The sequence below is a fragment of the Felis catus genome, chromosome C1 (genome assembly GCF_018350175.1).
Source record: "Felis catus isolate Fca126 chromosome C1, F.catus_Fca126_mat1.0, whole genome shotgun sequence".
NCBI classification, from domain to species: Eukaryota; Metazoa; Chordata; class Mammalia; order Carnivora; family Felidae; genus Felis; species Felis catus.
The window spans coordinates 153,608,376-153,624,353 of NC_058375.1; the positions used below are offsets into that span (position 1 = coordinate 153,608,376).

The following is a 15,978-nucleotide window of genomic DNA, read 5'->3' on the forward strand; positions in this document are numbered from 1 at the left end:
CTGAGTTCACCTCCCTGATGAAGTAAAGCAAACAGTCTTTTCTTTGTCCACCAAGGTTCTCGATTGTGGATGGCTACGGCAGGTGTTTTCCAAAGAGAGCTGCAGGCACCATCTCGCAGCCCACATGCTCTTCTGCAAAGTGATCTTGCCACTGACACATGAAGAGCTGGAGTCTGTTTCTCTACCTCCTTGAATCTGGGCACAGCTTCTGACTGCTTTGACCAATGGAATACAGCAGAAGTGATAGTCAGCTAGTTCCAGTTCTGGTCCTTAACTAGTCCTTCACTAGTTAACTCTTGGAAGCTAGCTGTCACATAAGAAATGTGACTACCCCGAGATGGCTCTGCTGTGTGAGACCCAATACAACTAGGAAAGCCCTTGAGGATGAGAACCCATGTGGACAGAGAAAGAGAGAGAGGAGAGAGAGAGAGAGAGAGAGAGAGAGAGAGAGAGAGAGAGGCAGGCAGGCCAAGAAGTACCAGGGACACACAGTGAACAGCTATCTTAGAAGGGGATCCTCAAACCTCCAGAGAGCCCATGTGCCTCAGAGATGACCCACCCAGCTAAACCCTTTCCATATTCCTGACCCGCAAAATTGTTGGCAAAATGTGAGTGGGCACTTAAGCCATTAAGGTTCGGAACAGTTTGTTACACAGTAATAATGAACTGAGACAGTAGGCATGTGCTGGTTGGGAAAGCGAGAATGAAAAGGAAGAGCTCTGTATGAGTGGCTGTGCTCTGCATCCTTAATAAGACAGTGGAAATGCATTAGCATCTCATTAAAAGAAGAAAACAGAAATCCCTATGAATAAACAAATGCAAAATGGAAAAACTGAAAGAGAAATTACTAGCTAAAATGATGTGACATATTTTAAAAGGCTACTCTGGGAAATGCTGAGAATAGATATGTATGTTTTTAAGTAAATTATTAAATTTTTTAATTTAATGAGCCACAGTTATTAATTAATTGACATGCAAAACAGGCAAGTAGGTTTTTTAGTTTGAGTGCTTTCCAAGTTATTAAACCAAACCAATTAAATTTTAAAAAGGGAGTCACAGAGGTCATACTAGAAAAAGAAGAAACGTTTTAAAAGTGGAAACATTGCCTCTGTGGAGAGAAAAGGTCAGAGGCATATGCAGGACTATCTGATTCCAAAGCTATGATTTTTCTTGTTTTTATAATTTCACATTAAAGTAATATAACTATATTATAGGAGAATTGGGGAAAGGAGGTGGAATAAAAACTCCAGCCCGCCACCCTGTATCCTAAGCCAGTAGTGAAGCACTGAGAGGGCCTGAGAGCGGCGGGGGGGGGGGGGGGGGGGGGGGCCTCAGGCATAGCTGCTGGGCCGCTGCCACTCATCCTGATATCCTGATGGGGTGTCTGTGAAACCCAGTAGCATATAAGAAGCTTTCAGGAAAATCTCTTGAGACTAATCACATTTCTAAAATATTGTGAAGAGCGAAAATGAAATATAGCCTATTAAAAGCCCATAGAAAACAGATCTGTACCACCTATTACAGTTACCAGTATATTTAAATACCAATATACTTAAAGTAGTATCTATTATGGAAATATTAAAAGTTGTCTTCTTTAATGGTCAGAAAATATTGAGTGGGTCTGAGGATGCCTGAAGGCTTAGATCAAACAGTAACCATTATAAAAACATTGCTCAACACTAACCTGTTAACAATGGCAGAGCTTGTGATGTGAAATCTACTAATCTATGAAAAATAAAATAACTGAAATCATTCTTTTATTGTAATGAAAATATCTTTTAAAAATGATCTTGTAAAGCCACTTCCAGTTTGGCAGAAACGAGCCCAACAGATACAAAACTAAGGAGACTCTTAATTAAATAACTAGCATTCTTAATTCAGCTAAAACATTTCAGAATTCTGCTCAGGTATCCAACATGGCTATGACACATGTCAGCATATGATATGTATGTGTGTGTGTGTGTGTGTGTGTGTGTGTGTGTGTGTGTGTGTGTATATATATATATATATATATATATATATATATATTATATCTGTTTTTCTCCTTTCACTTAATTGCTGAATATTTTACCACAAATGGATTGAGAGCACTTATTATAAAAGTTAATACTAAATATCTGTCAGTAAAATGCCTACACTTTACTGAGGATTTTGATTTTTCAAAAAGACTAACATAATCTTTAAACACATCATAGAACAAATTACTCTGCAAGTTTCCTTTCATGATACACATTCCTTTCACAATTGGCCAAAACTGGGAAGAAAAATGGGGTTAGGAGGCTTTCCCAATTTAGGGAATTCTTTATTCAGGTTTTGTTCTTTCCTTTCCTATTCTTTCTTTTCTTTTTAGTTTCACCTCCAGCAAAAATTAATCAGTCAAGGTATACCATTTCAAAATCTGGGCATGTATAAATATGGACCTTAAAGTTCCCCTTTATCATGCTGTTACTTAACATACTTCAATGGGAATATATTTTACCTGCAAAATCTGTGTGGGGGATATTTCACCATTGGTTTCAGTTGCAAAAGACACCATATGCTCTGGAAAAAAATACTGGCAAAAAGATACAGGTTACATTATCTCAAAAGCCATGCTAGAAAAGATTCAGTATGACCAATATAGTAAGCTAGAGCAAAAGTTCTCTAAGTCACTGTGTTGAAAATTCACCTGAAGTGTTTTGTTTTGTTTTGTTTTGTTTTGTTTCTTTTTAAATGCCAGTCCCTGGACTCTACTTTCATGTATCTTAAGGGGAAGGTGTGGGTAGGGCCCAAAGATTAGCAAACACCCTCAGATAATGCAGATGCAGAGATCCACATACGTCAAGTTACCAAACACTGCTTTCACGATGGCAGCGTGCTTGCTCCCGTATCTCTTCCCTGAGTCCTACAGCCATTCTGGCTGGCAGGTGCTAGAGGATTCTCAACTCCATTTCACAAACTCAAGGCTCATAGAAGTAGACGGTATAACCCAGGTCACAGCCACATGTAGAGGAGCCAGGACTTACAATAGGGCCAGAGGCTAGAAGTCCAGTCCTTTCAACCTACTCTTTGTCCAACCTTGTTTAATCATAAAATTCACCTAGGACAGTTGTTTAAAACTGGAATTCCCAGGCTTCATTCCTGGGGTGTCTGATTCAGTAGGTCTGGGTAAGTCTTGGGTCCTATGCTTTTAATAAGCACTCTCTCCACCCCCAGGTAATTTTTATAATCAGACAAGTTTGGGAAAATACAGACCTCTATACTTCCTGGAAGGACAGGCCTTTACAACAGTTCTATTAACATTTGGTCTAATACTGTGTTCAATATTAGTTACGGCATTCCTGGCCTCTACCCGCTAACAGCCCTCCTGTCCCTCCACCCCAGTAATGACAGGCAAAAATGTCTCCAGACATTGTCAAAACACCCCCAGTTGAGAACCACTGCTCTAGGTCTACAAAATGAGTGTACATACTTGTTTAAATAATAATAATAATAATAACAACCATAATGATATATAACCCAAAACAAGCACTAAACCATATGCCTTTAACTATACTTTTAAATTCTTGCTTTTAACAAAGATTCACAACAAGAAAACAGTTTCCCTTCAAATTCTAATTCTATTTAATTTTTATTAGTACTCTTTTATTTTCTTTGTCAAAGATCACTCCTTTATGTTTTTATTAATAGGTTCAAATAAAAGAGAACATAAGAGGTCTTTCAGGGTTTGAAAATATTCTATTATAGTATGTATCATATATTTTTCATAAAGGATCATTTCAATTCAATTATCCAAAACTTAGTGTAAAAATACGCTATAGCTGCAGAGACAAAAACAATTTAAAATAATGAGCCCAGGGGCTCTTTTGACTTCTGCAGATACCTAGTCTTCGCTAGGAATGTGACACACATTTATTTTCTTTTAAAGAGCACTATAATGAAAGAAGTATTTATTGGATAATGCTCTGGTCTTTAGCTCATTTCTACTTAGCTCAGTAATTATTGCACTGAAAAAATATTTTGGAACAGCAAGATTCATGTCAATAATTTTTGGCTGAGCTATAGCACTCCAAACAATCATCAATCTGTTTTTACTTTAAAATTTTTCTTATTTAAATTTCCTACATTCTTTGAAAAGTGTTAAACTATAATATTTTGGAGCTGCTTGAGGATATCTAATAATTGATTTCCCAAATTAAATGTATATTTGTTTTCTTAAAAAGTAAGAAGAAGAAGAAATAGCTCCCCCAAACTACCTATCTGAACTTCTATGATCATACTGACTAATTATTGAGAAAGTAAGAAAAAACATAATTATGATATTTAAGGAACAGAATTCTGACCTACAATTTACCAAATAGGAAATTACATTTTATTCATAGCTACCAAATAGGAAATTATACTTTATTCATAGTGATTCTTTTCTTCACAAAAAATAAAATAAAATTTAACAAATCCATTTATTTTCTCTAACTACTAATGGGGATTTCACTTACCATTGGGTTTTTAAAGAATTCATATTTGGCATAATTTTTTCTAAAGTATAGTTTATTTTCTTCTTCCATTCCCCAGTTAGATAGCACTTCCATCACCAGCTCATGGTCTTCTATTGTTCTTTCTGTAAGGAATGTTTCAGTGAGTATGTCAACAGATAGATGCATGGATGGACAGATGAATGAATAGATAGACAAATAGGCAGGTAGAAAGAAATGTGTGTGGACACATGTATCCATACAAATATATAAAATATATTATGTATCTTTACTAAATACAGCAAATTTCAACTCAATTCTAGGATACCCAGGTTGATAATATTTTCGGCAACTTTGAATTAGTAATGTTGATTTTTATACCAAAGAAGACTGTAACCTGAGGAGAAAAAATGACAAAATATCACAATGCACTTTTTGGTAATTCTCAATTCCTTTTATTGCCATGTAAATTATAATTAAGTTTGATAACAAATCTGCATTAAGAATTTAGGAGGTATTCTTTTTCTCCAGCTCATCGTGATGCCAAAATTAAAATATTTGCCTCAAGGTTGAACAATTCACCCTATTAAGAGATGAAAAATTTTGACAGGTTCAAAAATGCATTTGAGACACATAATCTGGATAGCTGAGAAAAATTAAAATAAATGCTTTAAAAGGAAAAAATTTAATGCAAGCACATACAATTTTAAGAAACCTAATTTCTAGGGGCACTTTATGCTTTCAAAACTAATGTTTAGGCAACTATATTTTGTATTAACAATGAAGATAATTAGGTAGGGTGGGAAGGCACTTAGGAGGAAAGGTACTTAAATGAAATAGGCAGCGACAACTTTAAAGAGGTGAACATAACATACACAACTCGTATTTTAATAAGAAACCTGATGTCTATAGCAGTGCTATTCAAAGAGCCCCAAACTGAAAGCTACCCAATGCCTATCAGCCTGAGAATGAACGAATGAATAACTTGCGTAAATTTACACAGTGAAATACATACTACAACACACAACTGTATGGGTGAATTTCACAAACATGATATTAAATGAAAGAAGTCAGACACAAAGAATAGTACATAGTACATGACTACACTTACATGAAATTCGATACAGGCGAAATAAATCTGTGGTGTTAGAAATCAAGATAATAGGGATAGTGGGTGAGGGAGCAGGAGTATGACGGGAACCACTGGGTATGGGAAATACTATTTCTTGTTCTGGGTGTTGGATATCCAAGTTTATGTAGCATTTGAGAGTTCATTGAGTTGTCCACATATGGCTTGTTCACTTTTCTTAAGGTATGTCATACCTCAATAACAGAAATAAAGAAACAACAATAAAGAAAAGTTACTGTGAAATTACTAATGTAAAACAGGAAGTGAAGAACAGCCAACTAAGGAATACAGAAACCCTCTGCTTTTTTTAGGTGCTTCTAGGACCTTTTTGGAAAGTATCGTGTCTCAGACATTCAACACTCAGTAGTGACCTGTGACCTACAACACCTGAACCCTTGAAAGTAAAGTCATACTTAAATGGAAGCTTATTCATCTGAAAGGAAATTCTCGTAAGAGCTCAATGAATATGGATGACTTCAAGTTAAGTGTGTATCAACACTCTGGGTTCTGTTCCTAACTCCAATGGCTCTTTTTCTGTCTCATTGACAAGCTTCCATGGTTCCTCCCTCCTAAGATGTCATCTTTGGCTCAAATTTTTTCTTTCCCTTTCTTAAACTCTCTTCTCTTCAGCCATCCCATCTGTCAAGTTCCTTGAGATGGAATCTCTGGCCACAGTTACTTTCACTCGTGCTCTAGTTCTAGCTGCTAGACTTTCCACCACCTCATACACAGTTTGTCTAAATCCAGAGTCAGTATGGTGATTCCCCCAAAATATTAATTCCAGCAATGCCAATTCTGAGTATATAGCCAAAAGAAGCAAAAGCAGGGTGAGAACAGATATTTTTACACTAATGTCCACAGTAGGATCCTTCACAAGAGGTGGAAACACTCTACTGCCCACCAACAGATGAATGGATAAACACGTATTACAAACATACAATGGGATACTTAGCCTTAAAAAGGAATGACATATGCTACAACAGGGATGGACCTAAAAGATATTATATGTAAAATAAGAATACACAAGAACAGATACTGCATGATTCCATTTATAGAATGGTACAAATAGACAAATTCATAAAGATGGGAAGTAGAATGGTGGTGGCCAGGGACTAGGGAGCAAGGAGTTATTGTTTAATGGATTTGGAGTTTCACCATGAGAAGATAAAAATGTTCTGGAGAGGGACAGTGGCGATGGTTGCACAACAATATGAATGTACATAATGCCAATGAACTATGCTCTTAAAAATGGTAACTTTTATGTTATGTACATTTTATCAAAATAAAAAAATAAACTTGAAAACAAAGTCTTCTTCTTTTTTCTCTTTCAAACTGCTTTTTCCTAAATTCTCCTATCTCCATTGCGTCTTTATATCCACTCCCATGACCTCCACTTTTGCTATCCCCAGATACCAGAGATTTTCCCTCCAAGTGTCTCTCACACAACCAACAACTCCTCACTCATTCTCATGATCACAATCCCAATTTAGACCCTCATCTTTTCTTAACTAATCTCCAAACCTCTAGTTTCTTATTTTTGTAATCCAACCTGGACACTAATACTACAGAAAGCTTCATAAAACATATGTGTCAACGTACCCTTGCTCAAAAAGCTTATCTACTTCCTACTTTCTATGGGATAAACCCATGGAGTCTAGCAGTTATACCATTCATTCATCCATCCATTTGGCAAATATTTCTTGAAGGCCTACCACGTGTCAGACATTCATCCTGGGGCTTGGAATTTTGTAGTGAATAAAACAGTCAAAAATCCCTGCCTCATGGAGTTTTCATTCTAATGAGAAGATACAGACTATAAATAAAATGCAACTCTTAAAAGGCAGGAATAAATACTACAAAGAAAAATAGAGCAGGGCATAGGAAAAGAGGAGGTCATAGGGGAAAGGAATTCATTTCAAGAGCTTGCTGGATAGATCTCGCTGAGAAGGTATATTTGAACAAAGACCCAAAGGAGAAGGGGGCATGAGCCAAGCAGACACCTACAGGAAGAACAAGAACAAAGCCTTTGAGGCAAGAGCAACGTTCCGTGTTTGAAGTACAGCAAGGAGGTTAATGCGGCTGAAGCTGAGTGAGCAAAGGGGCAAGTACTAGGAGAAGACGTTAGAGAAGCAATGGTGATGAGCTAGAAGGAGGCCTAGGAAAGACCCTGCAGTTCATAGTGAAGCTCTGGCCTTTCCTTGGAGTTTGAGGAGAAGTCACTTTGAATAGAGAAATAACACGAACTGACTTATATTTTCATTGGATTGCATCGGCTGTGGAGGAGAGCTGATTTTAAAAGCTTCAAGGTGGGGACATCTAGGTGGCTTAGTCAGTTGAGCCACCTGACTCTTGATTTTGGCTCAGGTCATGTCTCACAGTTGTGAGACTGAGCCCCACATAGGGCTCTGTGCTGACAGCACAGTGTATGGATCCTGCTTAGGATTCTCTCTCTCTCTCTCTCTCTCTCTCTCTCTCTCTGCCCTTCCCCCACTCACATGTGTGCTCTCTCTCACTCTATCTTTCAAAATAAATAAAAAACTTTAAAAAAAAGACTTAAGGGTGGAAGCAGGAAGCACATTTAGTAGAATATTACAATTAATGAGGGGAGAGATGATACGGCTCGGATTAGAGTGGCAGCGGTGGAGATGTACAAAGCAGGCAGAATCTGGACATATTCTGAAGATAGAGCCAACAGGATTGGCTGACAAATCGGATAGGAAATGGAAAAGAGAGGGTAGTTAGGGGAGACACCAAGGTCCTCCACTCAAGCTCTTGGAAGGATTGTGTTGCTATCAATGAGTCTGAAAAACTATTAAGTGGGTTGGGAGAGTCAGCAGTCACTGAGATATCCCATGGGAAGTCACATCCCTAACAATCTCTCTAACCTTAATTTGGTCTCCTTCTCACACAAACCAGCTGATATTTTCAATCTTATGAAACCCAGGTTCACATTAAAAATACTATTTGCTAAGCATGGCATCCGTATTATTTGCAACTGCACAGGAAGAAAATTTCAATGTAGTCGGCAAAATGTTCGCTTGTTTGTTTTACCAACCTGTGTTTCTTTGTACCCATTGCCTCTTTCTACCACTGAAGAAACATCATATGTTCTGACCTCAAGCTACACTATACAGAGAGGAAAAAAAAATAAAGAAATGCATTTCCTCTACTTTTGAACTTCACAACAGACCTTACCAATCTTTGACAAATATAAGTGCTTGGGGAGAATCATGTCTAGCCAATCCTTGATTGCCTCATACAAGGATCCACCTTCTATCTTCTGGGAAAGGAGCTGTAGTTAAGGTGTTGGTGAAGAAAAGGACGGAGTAGAGACTGCGCTAGATAATAATAAGTGGATGGTATAGGTCCCAAGTGACCCTGTATCCTGTCCCCTTCCAGAATGAGAATGCTTTCAGGGTGATGAGTCGATGGTGATAAAACATCAGATAAGTTTAACGGTGGTATGTGGCTCAAACCAGAGGATAGCCTTAGGAGACATCTCGTTTCCAATAGAAGCCTTACATCCAGCATGGTGGAGAAGCCATAACTGAGGGCAACATCAGGGCAGATGAGTCCACGGCATCCCACTCTGAAGAAAGAGCATGGCAGTAGCACCACATCTCCAGCAGGTACAGGGAAGAGCTAAGACAAGAGTTCAGACTTAGGGGGCTGAAGGGGGTTAGGGGGTTCAGTCAATAAGCTTGACAGGAACATAACATGAACAGCTGGACAAGAGTTAGGCAAACACCTGTCCTGGGACTTAATGCCTCAGCAGAAGGTTGCAGAAGTGAAAGCAGGTCTGAATTTTCAACTGAGAATATTTTAATCCCGTATGTAACTCATTTACAGAACCTGAATTTATTATTAACCCCAACAAGACTGAGAACAATCCACACAAAAAAATAAATACACAGAAGATTAAACTGTCTGCTGTGAAGAAGGCAGGAGGCTGAAAGTAAAAAATTATTCAAATTATTGAAATAAAGGAAGTTATATTTTTGTAAGTCTCCATCTGAGACCTTTCTCCTTGCCATATTTAATTCTTTTAATATTTTCAGTTCAGTACGCTGAACAATGGCTCCAAAGACATCTGGAACCTATAAATGTTGCCTTATATGGCAAAGTCTTTGCAGATGTCATTAAGTTAAAGAGACTGAGAGGAAGAGATTATCCTGAATTATTGAGGTAGGCTCTAAATCCAGTCACAAGGATCTTTATGAGACAGCGACAGAAAGAGATGTGACCCAAACAGAAGAGGAAAGGGCAATGTGGCCACAGGGGAAGACTCAAGTGACACAGCCACAAGCCAAGAATGATGGCAACCACCAGAAGATGGGCGAAGCAAGGAACCGATTCCCTCTAAAGCCCCAGAAAGAGCCTGGCCCTGCCATCATCTTGATTTCAGCCCAGTGACATCAATTTTGGACTTCTCACCTCCAGAACTGTTACAGATTACATTTCTGTTGTTTGAAGCCACCAGGTCTGTGGTAAAGTAATATCACAGCTTCATGAGAGTTATATTTCCATTTTTCAGAACAGTGAACATCTCAGGATTTGAAGAGCAGCCAGGTGTCTGATCCCAAGTCAATGCTTCTCCTCTGCAAGTATTGCCTCTGCCTTCACTACAGCTCCCACTTGAGGGGCACCCCCTGCAGCCTCTGCTGGGCCTATTTATATCCTGTTCATTCTTTCCATATCAACTAATATCCTCTCTCATGTTCCTGCACCTCTCATGTTTCAGCTGCCTCAAATTCTTTTATTTTGAAATGTGTTCAATAAATATTTGCTAATTAAGTCAATAAAAAACTGCATTTTGAGTGTAAAGAGAAGGAAAATAACGGGCAATATTTCAAATCACATCAATCTTCACCTCACATGAAAGTAACATAAATCACTTGAATTTGGACTTCCCCAAAAGAAGAAATAAAACAAAAAAGGCAGAAAAGCCAAGCTGTATGTGAACAGCTATGACAAGTACGTAACGAAAAGCACTATCAAGTACTATTTGTGACCACCAACCAAGCAGTAGTCTACATGTAAACAAAGCCCAGAGTAACAATGTAGAAAGGAACAATAGAGTACAGTATTTGCAGAAAATTTCATGGAACCATAATACCAAACGCGTAAGTAATGCATTACTAGCATCAGGAAAATATTCTGGTAATCTTAAGAAGAAAAATTTCTTCAAATAAAGCTAGACTAACTAGAGTATGTGAGATAGGGCAAGACATACTTTGCATTCCTTCAAAGAGGATTTCTGGGTACTCTACTGAAAATTCAGAAAACACATAAGAAAGCAGACAAAGCCCAGAGGATCAGATGCAGCTATAGGTTCTCACCTCACACACTCCCCTGGTAATGGAGATAAAACTTGCCTAGTACACAACCTGGCTTTTCAAAATCGTATTATATTAATAAGCATTTTCAATTTATATATTTGTATCCAAATTTGGATGCGCTGTCATATACCATCCTACAACCAAACCTCATTACGTTAAAGGATTAATGTTACAATAATCCAAATAACCCTAAAAGGCATAATTATCAGTTAATTACACCTTGCAGAAAATTCATGGTTTCTTTTTTTCAAGGCAGACACCTAACTAAATACAAATCTTAACAGGGAGGAGCTCAACATGAAGATACAAGATGCCTAGATGGATAACTTTGAGAGGAAAACAAAAAAGCTCATAAGGGGGGGTGAAAAGTTGCGGAAGACCAGCTTTGCTTTGCTTAGGTTAGGCCTGGGACATCATTACCAAGACCTGAGAACAGAGAAAACAAGTACTGGTCCAGAGGGCTTCTAACTAACTTTCCATTGACGCTTCCTCTTTGGCGCCATTCTAAAACCAAGTGGATTTTAACCAGAGGAATGATCCCACTGAATAACTTACAATGCACATCTTAAATATCAAAAAGAAACAAATCAATTCTGCAACTAGAAGCTCTTTGCCGCAATACTTGAGAACAATTATATTAAGAACTGTCACCCAGAATGAATCCAGAGACTTTTTGGGTTGTCTTGTGATAAATGACCCAGGTAACATTCTCATAAATTCATCATGACTCTTTTAAAGACCTTATTTTTAAAACTTCATAAATTCACCTAAAATACCATATTAAAATATACTATTAAATCTTTATGGATACAAGTCTGCTTAGAAAACTTTTTAAAGTATTTTTCAGTCACTGGAAAGTGAATGACAGGGACTACATACCATTTCTGTGTAGGTAGAAAAATAGAAGAGAAGCCCTCTTAAATAGCTTCAAAACAGCATCCAAAAAAGAGAAAAAAGGGGGAAAAGTCTCCAAACACTAAAGAAAAGCTTTCTTGAAACTAAAACAAAAGCTTCATATCACTTTAAGTTTCATTTCTGTTTCTGATAGATCTGTGAAGTGTCACAGAAATACAATGAAACATTACCAAATAATAAGTACAGAAAATTCTGTTTCTATTTAATTTCAGAAACTTTTTCTTTAAAAACAAAAAGGAAGAAGAGAGGAAAGAAGTTTCTTCTGAAACTGTTGATTTCACTTCAAAGTCTTTTAAAAAAAACCTCAATCCTCCCAGAATGGAAAGTGTTCACCTGTGACCTTCTGCCTGGATTTCTTCGCTGAATCTACTGAAAGTACAGCGTAGGGCTCAAATAGAAACCTGATTCCCTACTCTTCTCATCACTTGATAAGAGAAGAAACAAAAGTGGCTTTTACCTCTAATTCGCCCAGAAAACAATTCTTTGTATACCTTTGTTACAGGAAACTCCAGGAGACAAATGATCCTTGTACTTCTCTGGGCTAGGTAGAAACTACATACATTTTGTCAATCTTATTTTCAGATAAAAATGAACAGCCTCTGACCAAGCAAAACAAAAACTGGAGAAGCAAAGAATTAAATAAGGCTCGATTCTGAAAGGTTCCTTAACCTAAGAAAACTACTTAATACCAGAGAGATCCCCTGGAAAAATTGCTACCACCATATTCAGCTCCCCAAGTACAATTATTAGGAAAATTATGACACTTAGTTTGATGGCTATAAAGGCCCTGAAGATTATTGTTCAACAAATTGAAGTAGTCTTCATATTAACTCAGACTCACCGATCACAACTTGTATTCATAGAAATCTTACTTTTCTGCAAATCATTTGCATATACATTACCTCAAGCTGGCTGGTAAATAACCGAAGAGTTTAGAAACTGCTTCCATAAATTCTAAGTTACGAAATACATCCTTTACAGACTTACAATAAATTTCCATCTGAGCATTGCATCTGATTTCTTTGGCTTCTTTTCCAAGTCTTTTCCTTCTATGTACGTTGTAATCCATCCTTTGAACTGCTTGATATAAGTACCTTATAGTTTAGTATGTTTTAGTTCAGAAACCATTTATTTGTCTTAAACCCTGGCTTACAAAGATGTATTCAGAGATCCATCTCTCATGGAACTACCGTCTAGTTTTCATAATATGACCACTATTAAGATATTTGCAGAAGGGGTGCCTGGGTGGCTCAATCAGTTAAGCGTCCGACTTTGGCTCAGGTCATGATCTCACGGTCCGTGGGTTCAAGCCCCGTGTCGTACTCCATGCTGACAGCTCAGAGCCTGGAGCCTGCTTCAGATTCCATGTCTCACTCTCTCTCTCCCCTTCTCCCACCCACACTCTGTCTCTCTTGCTCTCAAAAATAAATAAACATTAAAAAAAATTAAAAAAAAAAGATAGTTGCAGAAAATGTTACAGCAGCTCAGAAGACGGGTAGTTGGCCCAACTTGGAGCTTCAGGAAGATGTCTTAAATCTTTTAAAATTTCTTAAGTTTTTAAAACTGTGTTTCTTTTTTTTTTTTTTTTGATTCTAAAATAATACATTTCCACTATAGTAAACTTGAAAAGCATGGGCAGCTGACAATCACAATCCATTTTTAAGCTTACCAATCAGGAATTAGCACTTAAAATTTCAGTATAATCCCTTCTTGTTTTTTCCCTGGGTCCGTATGAATGTATGTATATGAAATTTAGGAGACACTGTGTGTGTGTGTATATATGTATACACACATCCAGTCAGTCATCATTATGATTTTATATCTGCCCATATCAGTTTTCAAAGGGAGGACTCCGAAAACATGATCAAAAGCTGCATAACTTACATACTACGGATGTACTTTATTACATCCCTTGATTGCTATAACATTTTTCTAATTCATCGATATTGTAAATAACCCTGCTTGAACAGTCCTATGCCTATTTCTTGGCCAAATTTGCTTGTTTTCCACACCCCAGTCCAGCATGTACCTGTGGGAACATCCCCTCCTGGGACACAATCCATCACGATCACTCCCAGTGTTTCTGGCACCACTCTGTTATTTTCAGGATTTGCAATTTCCTAAAGGATGTATAAGAAACAGTGGTGCCAGTAAGTACCCTAATTGTCTCAAGAACAGCAAGTATCCTAACTGGAACACAGAAGAGACAGACCTGTCTCCCTACCTGCTCTCAGAGGGAAGGGGCAACTCTACTTGATAAGGCTGAGCATGGGATGCCTCCTAATGCTTTTCTTTCTCTCTCTCAAACCATGGCACTACGTTAGCTGGCTGTCAGCTTGGACAACTGAGGGTTTTCATCTTGCTTTGTTTTCATAATATTTTTAGGAAATGGCTACCAGTTATACCTTACTATCATTTTTAACTAAAATTCCAAGTAAGCCTTGGAAGAGGCATAGCCAGGTAAAGACAGGTGAGAAAGAACTTGCTGAGAATCCTAACAGCACAAGCAAGGAAACCAAGGAGTGGAAACTGTAGTGTATGCGGGCGACTACAGGAACTTCTTTAATGTATAAACGTACAGGAAGAAGAGGGGGAGACACAAGGCTGGAGACAGGAGAGATAGTCAGGTCATAGGTGTTATAAGCCCTGCAAAGGACCTTGGGCCCTAATGCATGAAGAATCAGGGCTGCATTCACAAGGATAACCTTGGTATGACCAGAGGCAAAGGGACCTGTTATAAGGCTAATATAATACCTGAGGAGAGAGATGATAAGACCTGAATGCAGGCTAGGAGAACAGCGAGAAGGAAAAATCAGCTGGACCAGGAGGCAGATTTAGTTATAACTCTTCGCTGGTTCATCTTTTCTTTTTTCTTTTCTTTTCTTTTCTTTTCTTTTCTTTTCTTTTCTTTTCTTTTCTTTTCTTTTCTTTTCTTTTTTCTTTTCTTTTTTCTTTTCTTTTCTTTTCTTTTCTTTTCTTTTCTTTTCTTTTCTTTTCTTTTCTTTTCTTTTCTTTTCTTTCTTCTTTCTTTTTTTGATGTTTATTTTTGAGAGAGAGAGCACAAACAGGGGAGGAGCAGAGAGAGGGAGGGAAAAGAGGATCTGAAGGTTCCACGCAGACAGCGTCGAGCTGGATGCAGGGCTTGAACTCACGAACTGGCAGCAAGCTGGATGCGGGGCTCAAACTCATGAACCGCGAGATCATGACCTGAGCCAAAGTCAAATGCTCAACTGACTGAGCCACTCAGGCACCCCACTGGTTCATATTCTCTGCCTCCAGTCTTGGCGTGCCACCAGGACACCACGCCTCCTCAGAGCTCAGGTCAGTTTCAGCAGAGAAGGAAGCCTAGCGCCACATATCCTAAAAGCTTCACAATTATTGGTACTGGTGATAAGAGTGGTCACAATTCTGATGGCTGGTAGGTTACAAACAACGGTGAAAGTACAACCACGTTTCGGCTCCAGACAACAGGAACAACACTTGTGCTTCTTTGGTAAAAAAGAAAAAAAAAAAAAAAAAGTAAAGGAACAGCTTCAAAGCAGGCGACTGTGAAGCTCCTTTTTACCACTGTTGTGCACTGTTTCTGTCTTAAAGAGATCACGTGGGGACAGCTGCACACATAAAAATGGTTTCATTAAAAGCCTCCAGTCATTCATTTTGCTTATTAAAGCCACTCCACAATGATATTCACAATGGAACTCTCAGCTGTCCCCAGCAATGACACTAAAATACAATTAATTCTTCTTCCCGAGGAGTCCATAGGTATGCGCTTGAGGTATTGTGTTAATTGCCACTGCTTCATACCGTGGCTTCAATTAGGAATCAAAATGGGAGCAAGACAAACATGGATCCCATTAAGTTCCAGAGGACTTAAAACTGAAGTTTCTGCCCCCGCCCCACTCCCCCCTCAGTCCACTTAACACTGATTGTAAAAGCAAAGAGCTCCATCTGGGGAACCACAGTGACATCCAGTGGCTATGAAGTAAAACACACCAGTTACAAAACATCAACACAGAGAGAAGGGCAAACGTTTGTAGATGTACTGATGTTTTAAATTCAATGTCTATAAAACTGTGTGCAACTAGAACCTCATCATAAGATGATCCAAAATCAGGAAAATCAGAGATTCATAACAAAATGAGGA

The 15,978-nt window shown here is 38.2% G+C and overlaps 1 protein-coding gene across 3 annotated transcripts in view; it reads right to left on the reverse strand.

The window, feature by feature from the left end:
* Nucleotides 1–15,978, reverse strand: part of GRB14 (growth factor receptor bound protein 14) — a 117,871-nt gene that overhangs the window by 23,052 nt on the left and 78,841 nt on the right. For all 3 annotated transcript variants that reach the window (XM_023259399.2, XM_023259398.2, XM_006935323.4), the window contains 2 exons: nucleotides 4,476–4,597; nucleotides 2,480–2,554 (listed from right to left, as the gene is read on the reverse strand). In XM_023259399.2, coding sequence (XP_023115167.1) covers nucleotides 2,480–2,554; nucleotides 4,476–4,597 — 197 coding nt within the window. The remainder of the gene's footprint in view (nucleotides 1–2,479; nucleotides 2,555–4,475; nucleotides 4,598–15,978) is intronic.